This window comes from Macrobrachium rosenbergii, chromosome 8 (assembly GCF_040412425.1).
Source record: "Macrobrachium rosenbergii isolate ZJJX-2024 chromosome 8, ASM4041242v1, whole genome shotgun sequence".
In the NCBI taxonomy this organism is placed as follows: Eukaryota; Metazoa; Arthropoda; class Malacostraca; order Decapoda; family Palaemonidae; genus Macrobrachium; species Macrobrachium rosenbergii.
The window spans coordinates 44269355-44288579 of NC_089748.1; the positions used below are offsets into that span (position 1 = coordinate 44269355).

At 35.6% G+C, this 19225-nt stretch overlaps 1 protein-coding gene across 1 annotated transcript in view; it reads left to right on the top strand.

Moving 5' to 3' along the window:
• Positions 1–19225, top strand: part of Sbf (SET domain binding factor) — a 67845-nt gene that overhangs the window by 40591 nt on the left and 8029 nt on the right. Inside the window, exons 27-37 of the mRNA XM_067107637.1 lie at positions 3911–4157; positions 4871–5064; positions 5203–5458; positions 11472–11730; positions 14212–14357; positions 16779–16914; positions 17208–17393; positions 17521–17737; positions 18013–18146; positions 18677–18858; positions 19043–19190. Of these exons, the coding sequence (XP_066963738.1) occupies positions 3911–4157; positions 4871–5064; positions 5203–5458; positions 11472–11730; positions 14212–14357; positions 16779–16914; positions 17208–17393; positions 17521–17737; positions 18013–18146; positions 18677–18858; positions 19043–19190 (2105 nt within the window). The remainder of the gene's footprint in view (positions 1–3910; positions 4158–4870; positions 5065–5202; positions 5459–11471; positions 11731–14211; positions 14358–16778; positions 16915–17207; positions 17394–17520; positions 17738–18012; positions 18147–18676; positions 18859–19042; positions 19191–19225) is intronic.

A 19225-nucleotide genomic window follows, 5' to 3' on the forward strand; every position in this document is an offset into this window, starting at 1 on the left:
GTAAGGTAATGTCTTTTTTTGTTGTGGAGTTTTCAAGAAATTTAAATGTTTCGTATAGCTATATTGATTAGGGTTATCAAGAATATTTCATAGTAGACATCTTTTGGCACATTTTGCCATGCTACTTAGTTTTTATTTTATATTGTATTTTAAAATGCTAAATAATTTGGTATGTTTTGGTATGTTTGCAGTCATAACGTAGAAATGGTATAACCCACTGCAGTGAAAAGGAATGTCTTAACAAAAGCAGATAGGAGATAGCTACAGTATTTTATTTTTATCGCAACATCACTTGTAGGGTTGTTCGCGTGCGAGTGTGTCTTAGTAAGTTTAATATGTTAATTGCAATTACATAATGAATTTTGTAAATCACTGTACTGGGTGCTTTTGGTGTGGTTTGATAAAGTAGCATTTAATCTTTGAATCGAAGTGAAACCTTGTGGATCTAGTTGAAAAAGAAAACCTGATAGATTTAACTTCTCTGCTTTTTGAATAGGCCAAGGTTGGTGTAAAGGACCTCACTGTACATTTAACGTTTAAGAACTAAGAATATTTTTTTTCAGTTTGTTTAGAGTAAGGTTTGGTTTATTCAGAATTTCATGTGAGTGATTTGAAGAGTTTAAATAGTGGCCAGTGATGTTTTACCAAAGTTATTAGTTATGAATTACTACAGTATTTTCAAATGAATGCTTGTTTGTTTCGTTACCTAGTAGTAAGGTTTGAACACCTGTCACTGCAAGGATAACTGGAAAGTGTGATTTTAAGAGAAGAGGCCTATTTTAATGTGATCAGACAATATTCAAATCTCCCTGATTATTAGTGGGTTTTCAAGCTGAGATTGGTAATTAAAATGCACAAAAATGTTTGTTAAATGTTTAAGAAAATCTGTTGTGACAACTTTCCAATTTCTAGTACACCATCTAATTTTCTATATGTAACGTTTGTTACCCGATAAACGAGATTTGTTCTATTTCCATTTGTGAACTTGTTCCCTTGACATTTGGGATAATTGGGCACCATATACTGGATTTAATTTTTTTTTTTTTTCCCAGCATGACATTATGACTTTTATATGATAAGCATTTCACTGCATTCACTTGTATCACTATCATATTTTTGATTAACTTTATACAAGATTTAATCTGACGCTTTCTTGGACTGTACGCTTAATTTGATCCATAACCATAGTTGCGGGTTGGTTTAAAGAAGAGTAAGACTTTGAGAAGAAAACATATTTCTCCTATATGTTGTGTTTTCAAACTCAGTCGTTTTAAGTCACTGAGTTTGATATGTAACTAAATTGTGTCCGTTGTCTAGCTGTTATTGAAAATTGGTGTATCAGCCTCACTTTGTTTGTTCGTTTATGGATCCCCCTCCTGAGACATTTCCATGCTTGCATTCTTAAAGTTAAGAGAATATAAAAAAAATTGATATTCATTGTCTAGACGTGTCAAGAAACATAGGCTTTTTATTCACAAGAAGAGTTTGTGTAGTAGAACGGGAATGTGTAAATTATGGAAATCGATCATACAGTACATATTAAGAAAAATGTATATCTAAAATTTAAGAATTGACGACAACAGCTCCGTTAAGATCTTGACCTGGACAAGGTCATACTTCCTTTATTATGGTAAGTATGACCTGTCACCAGATACAGAGCAACTGTTATTTATAGATAGAGCCATTTGATCTTTCGGTAAAAGACTTTTCGGTCAACATCAAGATCCTCCTTTACTGTCTGATCTTATCATATTATTATTATTTCTAATCTTGTATCATTAAGATATGGCTAGTTTACTCTGCTTCCAGCAATACTGAAGCTTCGAAGTTAATTTTTTTTTTCCTTTCAGTGCACATAAGGAGCTTTCACGCTAAAAATCTTATAGAAACAATCATTTACCATTGTTTCTAGTCAGATCCAAAAAGAGACCTTGCCTGTAAATTTAGACATGCTATTTCCTCCAATAATTGAACCCCCCTTCCTTGGCTAATATGTAAAGTAAAAACCTAGTCATATTATTTATTAAATAATTTTACCTACACCATAGAACACCATGTAAGACTAATGTTGAGATATGCAATCTGCACAGAGTGCTCAACATCTGGTTGGAGTGTAAATGCTTAAATATTATGGATCCCTGTATGATACTTGTAGGAATTGAAACTGAGGGCAAAGACAAAACAAGCAAAACTGAATCGTTTACAGCCAGATCAAACCAGGTCACTGGAACCAATCATCATGAGTAAATGACAGGCATCATGGATTGGTGAACTAGACAGGACGTTGCAACAGATTCAACAAAACTTGGGATTTAGTCATTCATCAATTCATAATGGACATCATACAGAATTACAGTGCATCTTTGAGCTGGTCATCACTCATTTGATCCTTGGATATTGAATAATTTCTACACAGAATCCATTCCATGAATGTAGAGGATGAAAGAGTCATAACATTAGATGAAAATGTAGGAGGAGTATGTGGATCTATCCATGAGACAATGGTTAGGATCGTTAGAATGTGGTTGGTGCAGGATGGAGAAATGTGAAAGATGCAGTCTGTGTGATTGCCCTGATTTCAACCAAGAGCAAAGCACAAATCTTAGAAGCAAACCTGTAAAAGAAGTTCAGAAATTTAGTGTGATACCACTAACATTGCACTTTGTGGCCTTGTGTGGCACACAGTGGAAGGTACCAAGGTACCAGTTGTTCTTATTGTCTTCAGCCTCAGCTCAATTTGTTATACATTCACTTTGGTCTTTTCCTTCTTTGGTCAAGTCCTCTGAAAGCCTAGTAATATGACTTGGTGGTATTGTTAAACTAATTTATAATAATAATAGTAAATATAATGATAAGCTGTAATGTAAGATAATTTCTCTATACGGTTTAGACAGATGTACTCATGTATGGTATGCTGATACATCATAAATTGAATGTCTGCATGTCTGGATGTAAATCAATAAAAATAAGTCATTCCTGAAAGCCCTGTGAGAGTTAGAAATAATCTCTCTCTCTCTCTCTCTCTCTCTCTCTCTCTCTCTCTCTCTCTCTCTCTCTCTCTCTCTCTCTCTCTCTCTCTCTCTCTCTCTCTCATATTACTTTTTTGGCATTCTTTTCATTCCTCTAAGAAGAATTGGGTATTTGCTGAAATAAGTTGTTATATGAAAAGGTGAAGAGGACCAACCAGAATGACTAGTTAATTTGAGCTTGATCATGCAGCTCCAGAGAAGTATTAGCCTTGGCTTTTAAAATATAGTATTTAGTATCATTGGATGGTTTCAACGAATTGCTTGTAAATTGTTGATGTTCTTGTAATATAAGTATGGTGATATTTTTTGTGACATATTTTAATTCTAAGACTTCAGTCTAGCATCACACTCTTTACTTTATTTATCTATAAGGTCTGTTCGGACTGTAATCACAAAATTGTTATCGCAGTGGTACAGAATTTAGATGTTATGATCATGAAGAAATTTAGTTTTAGAATTACATTTAACATGTAAAAAATTTAGTTTATTTTTAGAATTAGTAAACTGATATACAAGTATTATAGAATTACAACTAGTTTACCTTTTATTCAGTGAAAGTATTGATATAATTACTCATTTTTCTTACTTACTTGTGTAAGTTTGCTAGCTGTTTGAGCTGACTTTAGATCTTAGTTACTGTTGCTGAAACCTCTTTAACTTGCTTTGTGTACTTTTAAGGTTCAGAGCTTCATGTGGCTGCTTCATTTGTGACGCGAAGAATTTGAAACCATTTTATTTGTATTCTCTTATTTTTAGTATTCATGTCAGAGAAAGATATTTTGGATATTAACTGCAATCAGTTTTTGAGGAATGATTTTGTCTCGTTGTTGATAAAAACATTGCACAGATCCTGTTAACTGACTGAATCATTTTCTCTGCAGTTGTAGACGAACTGGAAGCTTCAGGACTTAGCAATGGGTCAACTGGGCAGCTGTCTGTTTCGGGGTTGGTTGGAGTACGTGAGGTTGACAATAAGACCTTAGAAAAACTGTCTGAACGCAGCTACCATAAAGACTACATGCGTCTTGGTTTGGGTAGTTTAGGTAGTAACTCCACTACTGTTCCTCAGAGAAACAAAAGTGAATTTAGAGTCTCATCGTGTAATATTAATTATCAACTGTGTAGAAGGTTAGTATTAGTGGGATATAGCCACATTCTCTTGTGGAATATGGCCACATTCTCTTGATTTGGTGAAGGGCCTTACTTCATGCTGTGTACCATATATCAAACCAGTTTGACCTGGGATGTGTAAAGACACTTTCGAGCAAAATAAGTGTTTTTGCAGTTCTGCCAGATTTTTATAACACCATTCTTATATGTCATTATTGCATTTGATGCCATAACAACAACTACAAAAATCGATACACCTGTGTATGCATTTCTCTTGGAACTGGAATTGCAGAACTACCAGACCATTGAATAACCTTAAGATCAGCACAAATTCATTTTACCACTAATTTTACATCAGTAATTTTGTAGTATGTTATGCAAAATTCCTAACTGTATAAGGGTTAATTTTACCTTTTCCATTCAGAATAATTCTGCTTCATCAGTAAAATAAGAAAAGTTACTGTACTGCCATATAATAACACTTTTTTGGTTATCTAATCTGTCTTGGAGAAACCATAATTGAATTAAATACGTGTTGAATTATTTGAGCATATTTGAGCACGTGAATTTTAAAGATTACAAGTAACAATGAAAAAATCTGTAGTTCAGCAAGATTAAAAAAGGGTATTAATGAAAAGAGTGTAACAACCAGTGCTGTACTGTAGTTCATTGCAGCATGGTAAAGTGGTGTTGTGGTAACAGTGGCCCTTTCAATAATTTTGATCTTTCAGCTACCCAGCCCTGTTGTCTGTACCGTCCAATACCAGTGATGACAGTCTCCACCGCCTTGCACGTTGCTACCGCCACAACCGTGTTCCTGTCATAACATGGCGTCATCCACGCACGAAAGCCTTGCTCATTAGGGGTGCTGGATTCCATGGGAAAGGCGTGATTAGTATGCTAAAAGGGCCTCCAACAACTGGAGGTAATGATTATCAGAAATATGTTTAGATATTTAGTCCTGGAAAACTGCGATTTGTACCACTGACGAGAAATTTTCACCTGAAGAGGGTTAAACTTCAGTTGTTTCAAACATTGTAATGATTTTTTTTTTCTGAAACAGGTACTGCAAGTGAAGTTTCATATTCAGTTGAGCAAGAGAAATATTTAGCTTCCATAGTTCAGTCAACACCTGTGTCAGTCCTTAGGGATGGGTCTTCGTGGAGACTGACCGATTCATCTCTGTCGATCAATTCCTTAGTGTTAGCAGCAGGTGGTGGTACTCTTGATGTGTCTCCTTATCATCCGACGTACGCCACACTCACGCCTGAAGTGGGCAGGAAAACAAATCCTTTATCTAAAGCTATGAACACGTTACGGTAAGTTCCATATGAAGTTTGAAAAGAGAGGAGTGGGTTCATGGACTTTTAACCTCTTGGGGTCATGTTTGGACTTCCACTCATACATCCTTAGTAGTTTTGCAATAACACCTCTGCTTCTCTCCTCAACAAAACAGAGTAAGTGTGTCTTTTCAGCTTTTAGCTATACATTAATATTGCTGGATTTACAACTAATTGTCATTTACAAGTACAGTATAGAGAATTGGTTCTTCAAGGACATTTAAATTTTCTCAGTACACTGATGAAACACTCCTTTTCTCATAAGTTTCTCTGCAGATTTAGTGTGTTTCAATATGAAAGCGAAATGGTGATTAAATAAAGGTATTCTTGAAGAACATAGCTTCTCTAAATTGAAGTCTTTTGAAGAATTGACACAAAAACATAAGTATGGTAATAGTGTAGTATATGCTAATTACTAGTATTCCCTTTACAAGAGTTCATCAGTCATGGTCAAGAGTCTACTTGGATGCAATACCACTATTTCAGTCCAAACATTTGCATATAGTATTCAAAGTATGTAAGATAAATTATCATATATTTTTATAAGTATTTCGAAATTAGTCCAACTTCATCGTTATTAAAACCTCCTATTGATATTAAATTGGTAACCCCTGCTTATTTTTTTCTAATTTATACTAGTATAAAATTCTTTTAAGTGATTCCTCTGTAGTTAGGAGCCTCAGTTTGGCATTTATGCTTTAGGCTAATTGGAAATGTTGTTTGTTTTATGATATGTTGGTAACCTAGAATAGTATATGTTTAGATATTGAGTCAGTTTTTATGGTATCCTTGATTCACTATTTACTTCATCTGTAATCCAGTCCTTGACCATAACTGATAAGCAAACAGATGTGACTTTATTAGAAATACTGAGCAGCACGTTTTTCAGATTTCAGTACCAGCTGTGTTATTCGTGGTACAAATTAATTTCAGCATTTCCAATCTTTGTAATAATTTACTGAGAACTTTTCTTATAAAATGTTATATCCAGATAAAATTTTGTAATTTTGGCTTTCACAGTTATTTCAGAGTAAACATTGATAAATTTTCACGTAGAATATGTCATTCTATACTCTGTATGAAAATCATGTTTGATAAATGTTGTGACTTTTCCTGAACATCTCTTGGAAATTTGAGGTTTTCTGTTATATATTCATGTTAAAAAAATGATGAGCTATGGAATTAAAAAGAACTGATGAGCTGTGGAATTACTGTAATCAGTGTTTTCCCCCTGCGATCGTGTCAATGCCTATGCAAGCATAATAGATAAAATGTGTTAATTATTTTGTCCAAATATTTCTTTTTGCTTCAGCAAGTAGTTGTTTAAAGTGTTGAAGAGGAAGTTTTGATAATGTCACAAGCTGTGATTGCATGCTGCATGGATGTAGTATTGATTTTGTTTGCTTAGCATCATTGAACAGTTTTATTTATATTGCATTATTTTTTATGTTCCTGATTGTTTTAAGCTTTGATTTATTGTGATACTGTATATAAATGTGTGAGTATTTTAGAAACTAGCACCACTAATTTTGACTTGCATATAAATATGATGGTAGTAAATAACTAACCTTGTTACTAGAGCACTGACTGAGTATTGGCACATTATTTGTTTCTTATTTTTGAAAAATTGGCACACATTGGTCCTGACTCAATTTAGAGCGCTATATTCAAGATTAAACTGCAAAAGCAATTTTTTTTTTATTTTGTATTTTCTCTAAGTCGTAATTGTGAAAATTCTTACTACAATATTTTGATAGTAGCAGCATCTGTTCTTCAGGTGTGGAAGATTGATTCATTAATGTAGGTTTTAAGAAAGTTATATAGTACTTGTAATTTGATATACATTGGAAATAGGTTTTCCGTGGAAAGAGATGTAGTGTGACCTCTCTATGAGGAGTAGTAATTTACATTGTTATATATTAATAATAGGACAGTTTGTTATATATTAACAATAGGACAGTTGTTTGAAAATGTGAACATTCCTGAAACTTTCTGGGTGTGACTAACCCTTTCTGGAAAGAAGAGAATTAGTATCTACTTACAAAGGGAGTCAAACAGTACACAGTACACATTGGGTTCTCAGACAAGCATCAAGAAATAAGACTTCTTGGCAAGGAAGATCAGGGAAAGCTCCACATTTGTTTTAACCAGCCAATTTGCACTCTTGTTTGGACAGACTGGTATTAAAGCCTAGTCAAATTAAGGTTACACTGTATGTGAAAAAAAATACTTTCAATTGCATTCCTTGATCTTTTTTTTTTTACTTAAGTCATTTTTAGCATATTTCTATCCCACATTACCCCAAGATATCTGCCCCATACCTACTTTGGTCGAGATGTGTATGCTTTATGTTGCATATGTAAATAGGATAGTTCTTTTAGAAGTGCTGCTTAGGATTCACCAGTTAGCCACATGCTGCTGCATTCAACTTGACATGGGTTACTTTTCACGGTAAATGCAGTTGTAACTGACAGGGTCTTAAGTTCAAACTTATAAGTATTGCGAATTTCTGATGTTGCTTGATGTAAAAATAAAAGAACGTGGTCACAGCTTCTTAACTGTTAATTCAAAGATTAGATTTCTCATGAGCACGAGGTCTTGGTACAAAGAGTTCCGTTATTTTTTCTTTGTTGTCAATGCCTATTTGTGAAGTTGACATGTATTAATGATGAGAATTTTCACTAGAACTTAATGAGTCATAATAAAGAAATTGAGTTGGGAGCCCATACACCCTAAAAACAGCCATTACATCAGTTCCTTTCTGCTTTTTGTAATAAACATTCTGCTTTCTTTCCTTCTGTACAGCTATGCAGTAAGGTATCTTGCATATTGATTGTGGATATTAAGTTTAAAGCATTTCTTGCTTTTTTTTTTTTGCCAATACTTCCTTGATACCGTCATGAATTAGACTGATTGAAACTTGCATGGGTACATAGTAATTTAACTGAGTAGAATATTGTAGATACTTATAGTATGAATAGTTAGCCATCATGAGATTTATTCCTTAACAATTTGATTGTGATGAGATGTACTTGCTCAAAAATATCCATGTTGAATGATTTTAGATATATATGAGAAAAGTGAATTGAATGCATGTTAGTTTTATGGTATTTCTTTCTTATCTTTGTGGCTGCATGTGCATGAGGGTTTCCATAAAGTAGGTTTACTATATCTGTAGAACCTTGCATATTGTTTGCATTTGTGCTTTTGATTGATGTATTTTGGATTGTGTATTTTCCCTTGTAAATTGCTTTTTGTGTTGACTGCTGTGTAGTGGAATTTTGTTTTGATTTAATTTTAAGTTTTAAAGTGTATGTTAGTATTTTATTTTTTCCCATAATTTTAGTTATAATATGTCATTAATAAACAGCATTAGGATGAAATGGAGCAAGGTTTTACAAGTATTGTATGTGTTCTTGGCACTGTTCTAAGGTTCTTTGTTATTCCTTGTGCACTTAGTCATCTTGGTTATCAATGTTAAATGATAGTGACTGCTTGAACTGTTTCAGCAATTATCAGCTGCTTCTATTAACAGAAACTTTTAATGTTCGTATCTTTTAATTGGAAGCTTAGGTCTTAGGGGGTGACTGAGGTTTGTCCAAAATCCAGGTCTTCATTTTTAACTGTCAAGTAATTACTAAATATCCTTGGCCTACCTTTTTCCACATCCTTCAGTAGTGTTCTTTTCCATGGTTTGAATTTTTTTCCAATATTTTCATGAAATGCCACTCTAGGAGGTATGCCCTTTGTTATTGTTTAAAGGACTTAGATCAATAAAACACATTGCCAGTAAATTTAGTTACCCAAATCTTATAAAATATTATTGTAAACTGTGAATCCATATTAATCTGCATTTTGAAGCTCCTGATAAGTTTGCACAATTTTCTTCATGAATTTTCTTCTCTCTCTTTTAGTAGCAAACAGGCATTGTAGAAGCATGTATAGTAAATTCAGTCTCTTAAGTACAGTTCTGACCAGTGTATGAAACTGGTATATATGGTATGTATCTTATGCAAACACTGCATGCTTGAAGAGTAGTGCTAGGGTGTCAAGTACAGTATATTTCTGTTAGTCTTCATTCACTCGCAGTATTTGACCGTTTTGGTGGAATTTTCATTTGACATCTTATTTTCCGTGAAAATAACACAAATATAACATATTGGACCATATTCACAAGAAGTTATGAAAAAAAAGAAACGCTATACGAATATACTGAATCTTAGCAACAGCATGGGAGATGAGCAGAGGTTTGCAAACAGAAATGTTCAAGTTATGTAGGCCTGGTGTAATATCAGTTAGCTTCGGAACAAGTATGTAATGACAAAAAGTAATAATTAATTGTCTTTTCAAGGGAATTCCTTGTGTATTCGACATCCTCTAGTGGGCTTCCAACATGTCAGACTCTTGTATATAGTGTAATAGTACTTTATCAAATAACATTTGGTTAAGTAAGCTAGTGGTTTGTTCTATGACGAATTGCACTAATTTTACAGGATATCACCAAAGTCATGTGTTCCATATTATTGAGTGGCATCAGGGATATGACTTGTAGAGGAACATGATTACTAAGGCACAGAATTGTGAAGTAAACTGACTGGCTCCTTTTTCCCCCTGCCTTTGACTCTTGGCTGAGTGCTGATACCATTTAACAGCTGGGTTGACTTGAGTGAGTGGTGAATGAGAATCAGACCACCTAAGACCACTTGAATGCCAGCTCACTGCTCTACTATTGAGCCAAGCTGCCCATGATAAGATTTAAAAGTACAAACCTTCACACATTGTCTAGTGCAGACACATTGGATTTAAGAGTAAATTTGATACTGAATTGGGAGGTGAGAGGTTTGTGGATTTAATTGAACTGGGAAAAGTCAACTGCTCTCATAGGGTAGCAAGTTGATAATTTTATTATAAAAATGTGTATATGGTCACCCTGTTTTAACCAAAGTGTATAGGCACTGGTCTGTATCTTTCAAACAACTTTTTTCAGAAATCAGTGTGTTTTACATACTCATGTTACAGAACTGATAGAATTCTTCATTGTTCAATAATAAGAGCCCCAAATTGGATGTGCTTGTTTCCAAGTATGTACTTTTCTGAGTTAATTCTGTTCAAGGTTGGTCTTGTGAATGTGATTAAGTATGAATAATGGGTTATAAAGATTTTTAGATTCAGAAAAACTTAACTGTACAAATACAACTTCAGTGAACTTCTTTGATAGTACATTACGCAAATTTTATTGTATAATATACTGTCATTTTCTGTTTTTAAACATTGCTCAGATTTGTTTGATGTTAGAACATTACAGTTTTACTAGTGATTGCACAAAACTTCTGGATTGCATTAAATAACTATGTAAACAAAAACCACTGAGAACTCATATGAAAATTCTGCCAGGTTTACATGAGTAGGAACATTATTATGGAATATAGGTTTATAAAAACAATGTATATATGTTTATACAGTAAGATTTCGTCTCAATATGCAATACATTTGGCTTCACTTGTTTAGTCTTAACATTGTCTAAGGGCTTCTTTTGTATGTATGTGTGCATTGTTTACTCAGAATATATATTTTTACATATTGTATCTAATGAAATGTAAATGCAATCAGCTTGCAATCATACACTCCCATATTTAAGCATACTGCAGACAGTAGTATACTGTACTTTGTTAGTGGTGATAATCGAAATTTCTGTGATGGATATCAGAAGAGGTTTATATTTGTTGCTTGAGTAGAGTGCTTTGCTTAAAAAAGTAAGTGCTTGCACATCTTCTTTCAAGGACTATCCCTAATTTCTGCTACCCACGTCAGATCCTCGCTCATTGTACACCTAGCATGTTCCACTTCCTCCTCTACATCTGATCCCTTTGCTACCTGTTTCCTATTTCCTTACCTCACTTCCTCATCATCTCCGGGCAGCCAGTCACTCAGTCAGGTCTCCAGGTGGCCTGCTGTTGTTTGTATTGACCCTCCCCCCTGCCCATTTTATCAGGACAAGCGGGGGCAAGGGTCCTGGCAGGATGGGGCGGTGGGGCTCCTTGCGAGGGGCACGACCTGGAGTGCTGTCTGTTGGGAGTGTTGGAGGGACCTTAGGGACCCTCCGTCACAACCCCATATCCACCCCTGGCCTTCGTTCCAGCATCAGCACTGGCCCAAGACTCTCGGTCGATTCTTCCGACACTGGATCTGAAGCAGTTCATTCCTTCCACAAGGCTGCTCTCTATGTCTTTGGTGAAAAAACACAAATTAAGGTGAGCTGTTTTTTAATATTTTATATAATGCCACAGTAGCTTTGTAGAGTTTTAGATCATTATGTGTGTTTAAAGAATGAGAAATCTTATTTAGTATATTTGAAATGTGTCTTTTATACTTTTTTTTTTTTTAAGTAGTTGACTAACTACAATTTTCTATGAATAATATGTGTTACTTGTTAAATGATGGAATCAGTATTTGGGAAGAAGGTTCAAGAATATTTGAATGATATAGTCATACACCTTATTTAATGCATATTGTTTATGTTTTGTGCCTTATAGAATACATTGTTGACTTCACTTAGGTTTAGTGGCATATTAGCTTTGAGAATATGCAACACTTTCAGTGATATATTAGCTTTAAGAATATTCAATTTGTTTTTTTTGTAAATTCTGACCCCCTTGGAGGGTACTGTGCACAATGTTCCTTGTGTGACATAATGTAGAAGGTACTCAAGGTCTTTGAAGGTTCCTTTGGTCCCAGTTTCATTGCTTTCTGCCTAATGCCTGTCATCCATTCCCCCTTGGTCTCTTCCCAGGTTATTAAGTCTTACTGTGCTCCAGTTTTCTCTTCTGATTAATGACACATGTGTTAACTGTTCTCTAATTTGTGGTTGTGAAATGCAGGGCCTATGCAAGTAGCAACTTCATATTTGAACTTACCTATTAAGTAAAACCTTGACCTAGGACCTTGTGTCCATGACATAAATTGTTGAATCCCCATCACCCATAGGTGATATATGCGAAGTTTATATGTTAAAAATGATAAAACTATAGTGCTTTAAAAAACCTTTAATTGTAGGGAATGAATGGACATACAGAGGACTGGACAGGGACAGACAGTGCCCCTGACAGTGTTCACTCCAGTGGTAGCTCATTCCTGAAACTTTTCAACTGGGTCTGTGATATTCTGGTGAAGTCACTGGAGTCTTTTCACAAGGATTTTTTTGCTTCACAGAAAAGGCTTAGTTCCAGCAGGAGTTATGACCACCATATGAGGGCTCATCCTTCCTTTCCCAGACCAGTGCCTTAAAGACTTTAACAGATCCTTGGTTGCTCCTCACAGGATACACTGCCTTCTTTCACCAGGAAGTAGATTGTTAAGGATGTCCCTGTTTCTTTTACCCCTCGTTTGATCCATTGGATAACTACAGAGATGGACACTTGTGAAAGAATCTACTGGGAGAATTTGTCACTGATGAAATGGTGTTAGCTCTCTTTTATCAGGTGGTTCCCTTTCAGCAGACGCAGTAGCTAGGTTTGTCATCTCATCCTCTCTATCTGACAAGGTTTGTTGTTCATGTGCGCAGTACACACTACATGCTGGTAACTGTTATGATGAAGAGTAATGGGCTTTTTGGGACCAGTAACTCTTGTGATGAAGAGCAACTGGCTTTCTGGGATCGGTAATTGATATGATGAAGAGTAACTGGCTTTCTGGGACCTACCTTCTGCTTAAATTTGTACCCTATGTGTTTCAGACCCTAGTAGGGCTGCTATTATGGCCTTTGGTGGTTCAACCTTGTCATCCTTGTTAGCCAAGCCTACTTATCCAAAGTCTCCTTACCAATCTTAGTCCTCACAACACCAGAAGTCTGCAACATCTCCAGTTTTTATTTTAGTGAGAAGAGTAGTCATTTCTAGCCACCTCAAAGCCATGCAGCTCCAAGTCATCTTTCCCAGATAAAGCTCAATCATCCCTGCCAGTCCCTTCCTTTCCAGTTAGATCCTTAATTTAGCAGTTTTGGATGTCTTTAGAGATAGTGTCAGCATAGAACCTAAGCTTCTGGAGGTTATCCTTGATGGTTCGATCTCCTGTTCCTTTGGATAAATCCTCCCCTACTGTTGCAATTGGTCAGCTTCAAGCCTTACCCCAGAGAAAGATGAGTGTATAGTCTACTCTTTCTGGTTTAAGATTTGTCATTCAGTACGGTGTGAACAATAGTGGGAGACTGCGTTGTGGAAGTTGTACAGCATTTAGGGAAGAGACTCTAAGGCATGAATGAAATGTGTTAAGGAAGTTGTACAGCATTTAGGGAAGAGACTCTAAGGCATGAATGAAATGTGTTAAGGAAGTTGTACAGCATTTAGGGAAGAGACTCTAAGGTACGAATGAAATGTGTTAAGGAAGTTGTACAGCATTTAGGGAAGAGAGTCTAAGGCATGAATGAAATGTGTTAAGGAAGTTGTACAGCATTTAGGGAAGAGACTAAGGCATGAATGAAATGTGAGAGGGAGAAAGCAACAAAGCTGGGGCTGAAAGGATACTGTTAAGAACCTTTTATATCTCCTACAATATGCAAAAGAAAGCACAATGTAACTGTAATGCTTACGGGAGGGGAATATATGGCACCAACTGAAATTAAGAGTGAACAGGTCATATATTAATTGTATTTTCTTTATAATAGCTTTTCTTGTATTTGCATGTTTTAACCAACTCACCCATGAAAAGCATTGCATTTGTGTGTTTCATTTCATTAGGGTATCAAGACAGATGCTTACCACAAGACAGAGTTCATCCCTGTGGATTTCACAGAAGTTCGACAGATAAAGTCATCATTCAAAAAGCTCATGAGAGCTTGCATCCCATCCTCACCAGCTGCTGAACAAGAACAGTCTTTTTATAGGTAAATATGGTATTCAACTCTGAAGATTGTTTTATCTGTTGTTGAAATATGCCAGGATATACATATCTGTATCTATATCTATGCTAGCTTGATAAAATTTGTCTAAACTTTGATGCTGTAAGTTGTCTTTATTTATAAATACAATCTAGCACAGGGTTCATTCTTTTCAGTAAGTTCAAATTACAATTATTACTGGACAGCATAAATTACATGTTTGATTTTCTGCTTTTCTCAAAGCAAAGGATGCTAACATCAAAGTCAAACAAATGAAGAATTGTTATTTAATGCATCGTATTGACGCAATTTAGCCTTTTAACTTGATAAATTTTCTGCTCCTTCTTGGAATTGGTGGCTTTCTAATATGCCATATTTTTTATAAGCAGCATTACGTTTATTAATTCTTGTGATTGTTTTCCTTGTGAATGAGTGTGATATATCTTTAATGGTTTTAGTTGCAGAACTTTCAAGAGCACTGTACATTTTGTAAATTAGCCTGGAAGGCACTGTATTTGTCAAACTTAATGTTACTTTCCTCTTTGATGTTCTTTTTGGGAACAGACTTACTGATGAGTCAGTCAGTCTCCACTTAATCCAATCTTGAGCTAGGTTTTCAGTTTCTTGTTGCTCATACATGGTTGAAGGTTGTCAAACATTTATTTTATCTTTACATTACATAGTCATGTACCCACCTTTAAAGATTAAAGAAAAGAGGGGGCAAAGTGCCTAAGCTCCTGCTGATAAACCTCGTAATGAAGGGTCAAAGGCAAACAGTAACATAACCTTGAGGAACATAGTGTCAAATAGTGTAGTATCCCATAAAGTGACAAGTGAAGTTGAGAGGCCCAGTGTCAAGAAGCAACACAGTGGCTCATGTAATTTCTTGGAACTGCAAGTGTTGAAGGGCACATAAACTTAGAATATTCTGTCACTGTTTGAAGCCTGTTCCTCTGGAGCAACCCTAAAGACGGGCCAGGTCTATGCCCTATGCCCAGTAAAAGGGACGACAGTGAGCCACCAGATGTTCCTTGGAGAGAAGTCTGTACTGATGTAACCAAAGACCAGTGTAGACAAGAACCCCATAGACGATACCAACTGTTAATCAATCCCTAAGGTTACACCTCATAATCAAGACTTGAGAAGATGCAGCAATCAGAAAAGGTTGTAAAGATGGTAGAAGAGGTTACTTCAGAAGTCTCTTCCAGTTGAGGATAAATCAATGTGTGAATGGTGAGCAAGAGACTTGGAAACTTTGAGAACACTTGGAACCACCAAGTCTGTGGGCACCACCTAAACAGGAAAGTGTGTGAGTGCAGTATACCTTGGCTCTCCCTGGACTTGAGTGTGGCAATAGGAGTTCAGGTTATTGAGCCTTTTTGGGGAGAATGGAACAGAGGGACTACGACAGACAAAAACGTGCAAACAGGAATAGACAGGGCCTTCTTATTCCTGCCACAGGTTTCTGCAAATCTCCGAGGGAAGGTTTTACTCTGAAGCAAGGACCAGAAGATAGGAAGATGCAAAGTGAATTTAGGTACAACTGAGATCTCGTTCTGGTGCCTGTCCCAGATATGAGCTTCTCATTAGCCTGTCTAATATACTTTTTATCTCTTGATCATTACATTAGATATGGAGGTTCGGTTTTGGTTCTGTTTGTTCATTTTTTATTTGATGTAAAATTGTATTGTGGATTTTTATAGAAATTTCATCAAAGGTGGGCCACATCATAGGCAATCATTTATTATATTTTGTGTGAGAAAGGAAGGAACTTTTTTAGGGATGAAGTGTTCAGCATTGGTAAGGTTAATGGTTTCCCAACACACACCCTATCAAATGGGATTTCAAAAAGTGAAACCTTTCTTGGTCATGTTCAGAACATTTTGGACATTCACTCTAAAGCCCAGAATAATCGTTAGTGTTCCTTTCGTTCCTTTTCTATCTGTTTCCTTGTAAAAAAAATCTTGGGATTATAATTAAGGTATTAAAGTACTCCAATTGTCAGTCTCCTGTTATGTATTTATTATGGCCTAGGAAGTTCAGCTCTGTTTTTTTTTTTTTTTTTGTAGAGGTGGTGATGATGAATGACCACCTTTACTGTAGCTACTGTATTGAGTTTTTTAAGGATTTTAAAGGTAGTTTACCTCAGTTGATACAACCAGTGTGTTGTTTATTTTGAGAACAAGTCTTTTAAGGAAATTGTCAACTTTTTATATCCCTGTTATGCAGTCACAGATTCCTACAACAATTTGTTACAGTTACATTGATTTGAGAGTTAAAACCAAAATCTTGCTGTGACGTTTTAGAATGTTTTAACTCATTGGTCAGGTGAAATTGGTAATAACTGCAATTATTCTTAGGCTTCTTATAATCACTGCAAAGTGCATGTTACCCAGTTTAGTAATTGAAAAATGCATTATATCACAGAGCGGTAGAAAGCAGTGAATGGTTAAACCAGTTAGAATCCTTACTTCACTTGTCTGGAGCAATTGTGGACCTCATAGATCTGTTAGATGCATCTGTGATGATATTACTTGAAGATGGCTGGGACTTCACTTCTCAGGTAAAAACTTTATTTCACAAGTAAAGCTTACCATTGTAAATGCTTATAATTGTATATTTTTAATATGTTGTTAAAGAGGTTAATTACATTGCACACAGACTACCTTATTATTTTTAAAGAGTATATATTTATCAGAGTGATGTACAAACCAGTACCCTTATCTAGCCCATACCTAGTGGGAAAAAGAACAGTTATGATAACCTAAATGTTACAACCCCCCACCCCAAGGGGTGCTTGATAAGATTCATATCAATAGATTATAAAATATTTATTTGGTCAATTTCAAATTTCAGGTTACCAGCATAGCCCAGTTGTGTCTTGACCCATACTATCGTACCATTGAAGGTTTCAGAGTGTTGGTCGAAAAAGAGTGGCTTGCTTTCGGTCATCGGTTTAATCACCGTTCAAATATTTTACAAGGGTCTCAGGCCAGTGGCTTTGCACCAATATTTTTACAATTTCTTGATGCTGTACATCAGGTTGGTACCAACTTTAAGTAGATTTTCTTTACCTTGAAAAACTTACTGTGTTCTGCTTACTGAAGTAGTATGAGAATGAGTTTCATGTTATTAAGTACTAATGTTGTTTTTTTGGTTTGACTTGCAGATTCAACGTCAGTTCCCTTTGTCGTTTGAATTCAATGAATACTACCTCCGCTTTTTGGCATACCACTACGTGTCAGCTCGCTTTCGCACTTTTCTGAGCAATTCTGAACTAGAAAGAGCAGAATTAGGTATAATGACTGAAGAAGACAAAAGAGGCTCCTTGTCTCGTCACCATAAAGGGCTTGAGGCTTCACAGGATGATGATATTTACCCTGGAGGTTGGACTATGATTTTTTTTCTACTTTTAGTTTTATAAATAGTACATGGAGTGTCATGATAGATTCATGTTGTTTTGTAAGTACTCTTTGTAAGGTAATCACCGTGTTGGATCTTCATAGTATATTAATGTGATGTTATGCGCTGATTCCTGAAAATGGTTTTAATCAATTGACGCTTATGTCAGATCATGTGTAGATAAATCTTAAAACAATCACAGAATTTCTCATTTTTGGATTGTTCATTACATTTTATAACAATCATTTATGCTCCGTAGGTGGTCGCATAGGGTCACCTGGATCATCGGGTCATTTGGGCGAGTCAGTGTTTGATTACATAGAGAAAGTCATTGTACGTTCTTCAGTCTTTCACAACTTTCTCTATGTTGGAGACAGAATTAGTGATTCTGGAGTAAGTATGAACTTGGCTGTGGCAAGTTGATATTTTTTAAAGCATTTACCTCTCTCTTTCAAGTACCTTGAAAGTCTCTGAAATCAAACTGTTTAATTAATTTCTCATTCTTTTCTGTTGTAGCAGTATTTACTGCCAACTGCTTAGTTTTTGCAGGTTTGGCACTCCAACCAGTTATTATCTTTACATTTGATGCAGTTTCAGTTTTGCAGATCAAGAATTTGTTTGTTCGGGAAGTTACTTAATGTAACAGTGCAGCATTTAGATTTTCATGAAACAGAGAAATTTCCAGGTGTAAGGGGATTCATTACATTGTATTGTGAAACAAAAAAAATTGTAATCTGTTTACACTTTAGAAATAGTGATAATCATATTGAAATAAATGCTTTTCTGAATATAATTTTTTGCTTTGCGGCCATATTAGCGTCTACTTGAAAAACCTCTCTTGGCTAGCTGTTTGTGGGTGACTATTATTATGACAAAACTTTTGTTTTTCATTTATGAGGAATACAAATACCTTGTATTTCAAGGTTTTACGCCCAGTGAAGGAAGTGAGCGCTCTTCAACTGTGGGGTTACTATTTAGGTGAAGAGTTAAGACATGGACCTTCATATGATCCGGAGGTGAGAAATCAAGATCGCCAGCAAGAGGAAGAAGCAGAAGCAGCGGATGGAACGAGCATTACATCTCAGAGAAGAATTGTCATTAGTGGGTACGTACTTTGCTTGAAGGAATGACTTATAATTCTTAGCCTCAGGTATGTTAAAGAGAGATATATATACAGTAATACACATACAGTATATATGTACACTATGTGGAAGTTATCGCATTGAAATGAATGAAAACTGTATTTTATTTGGATGGGGATGGAAAATTAAATATCTGATTTATTACAGCTACGATTGTGTCTCCAGCGTGCAGTGTGATGTTTTCTCGGCTCTTCTAGAAGAACTAAGGCACTTAGAGTTGGAGTTAGGGCATCTTCCCCAAAAGTGGAGCGTTCATTTGGATAAGTTGGAACTTCCTGCTCCAGAGCAGCTTACAGTAAGCGATGGTTTTTATTTTGTAAGTCGTGAATT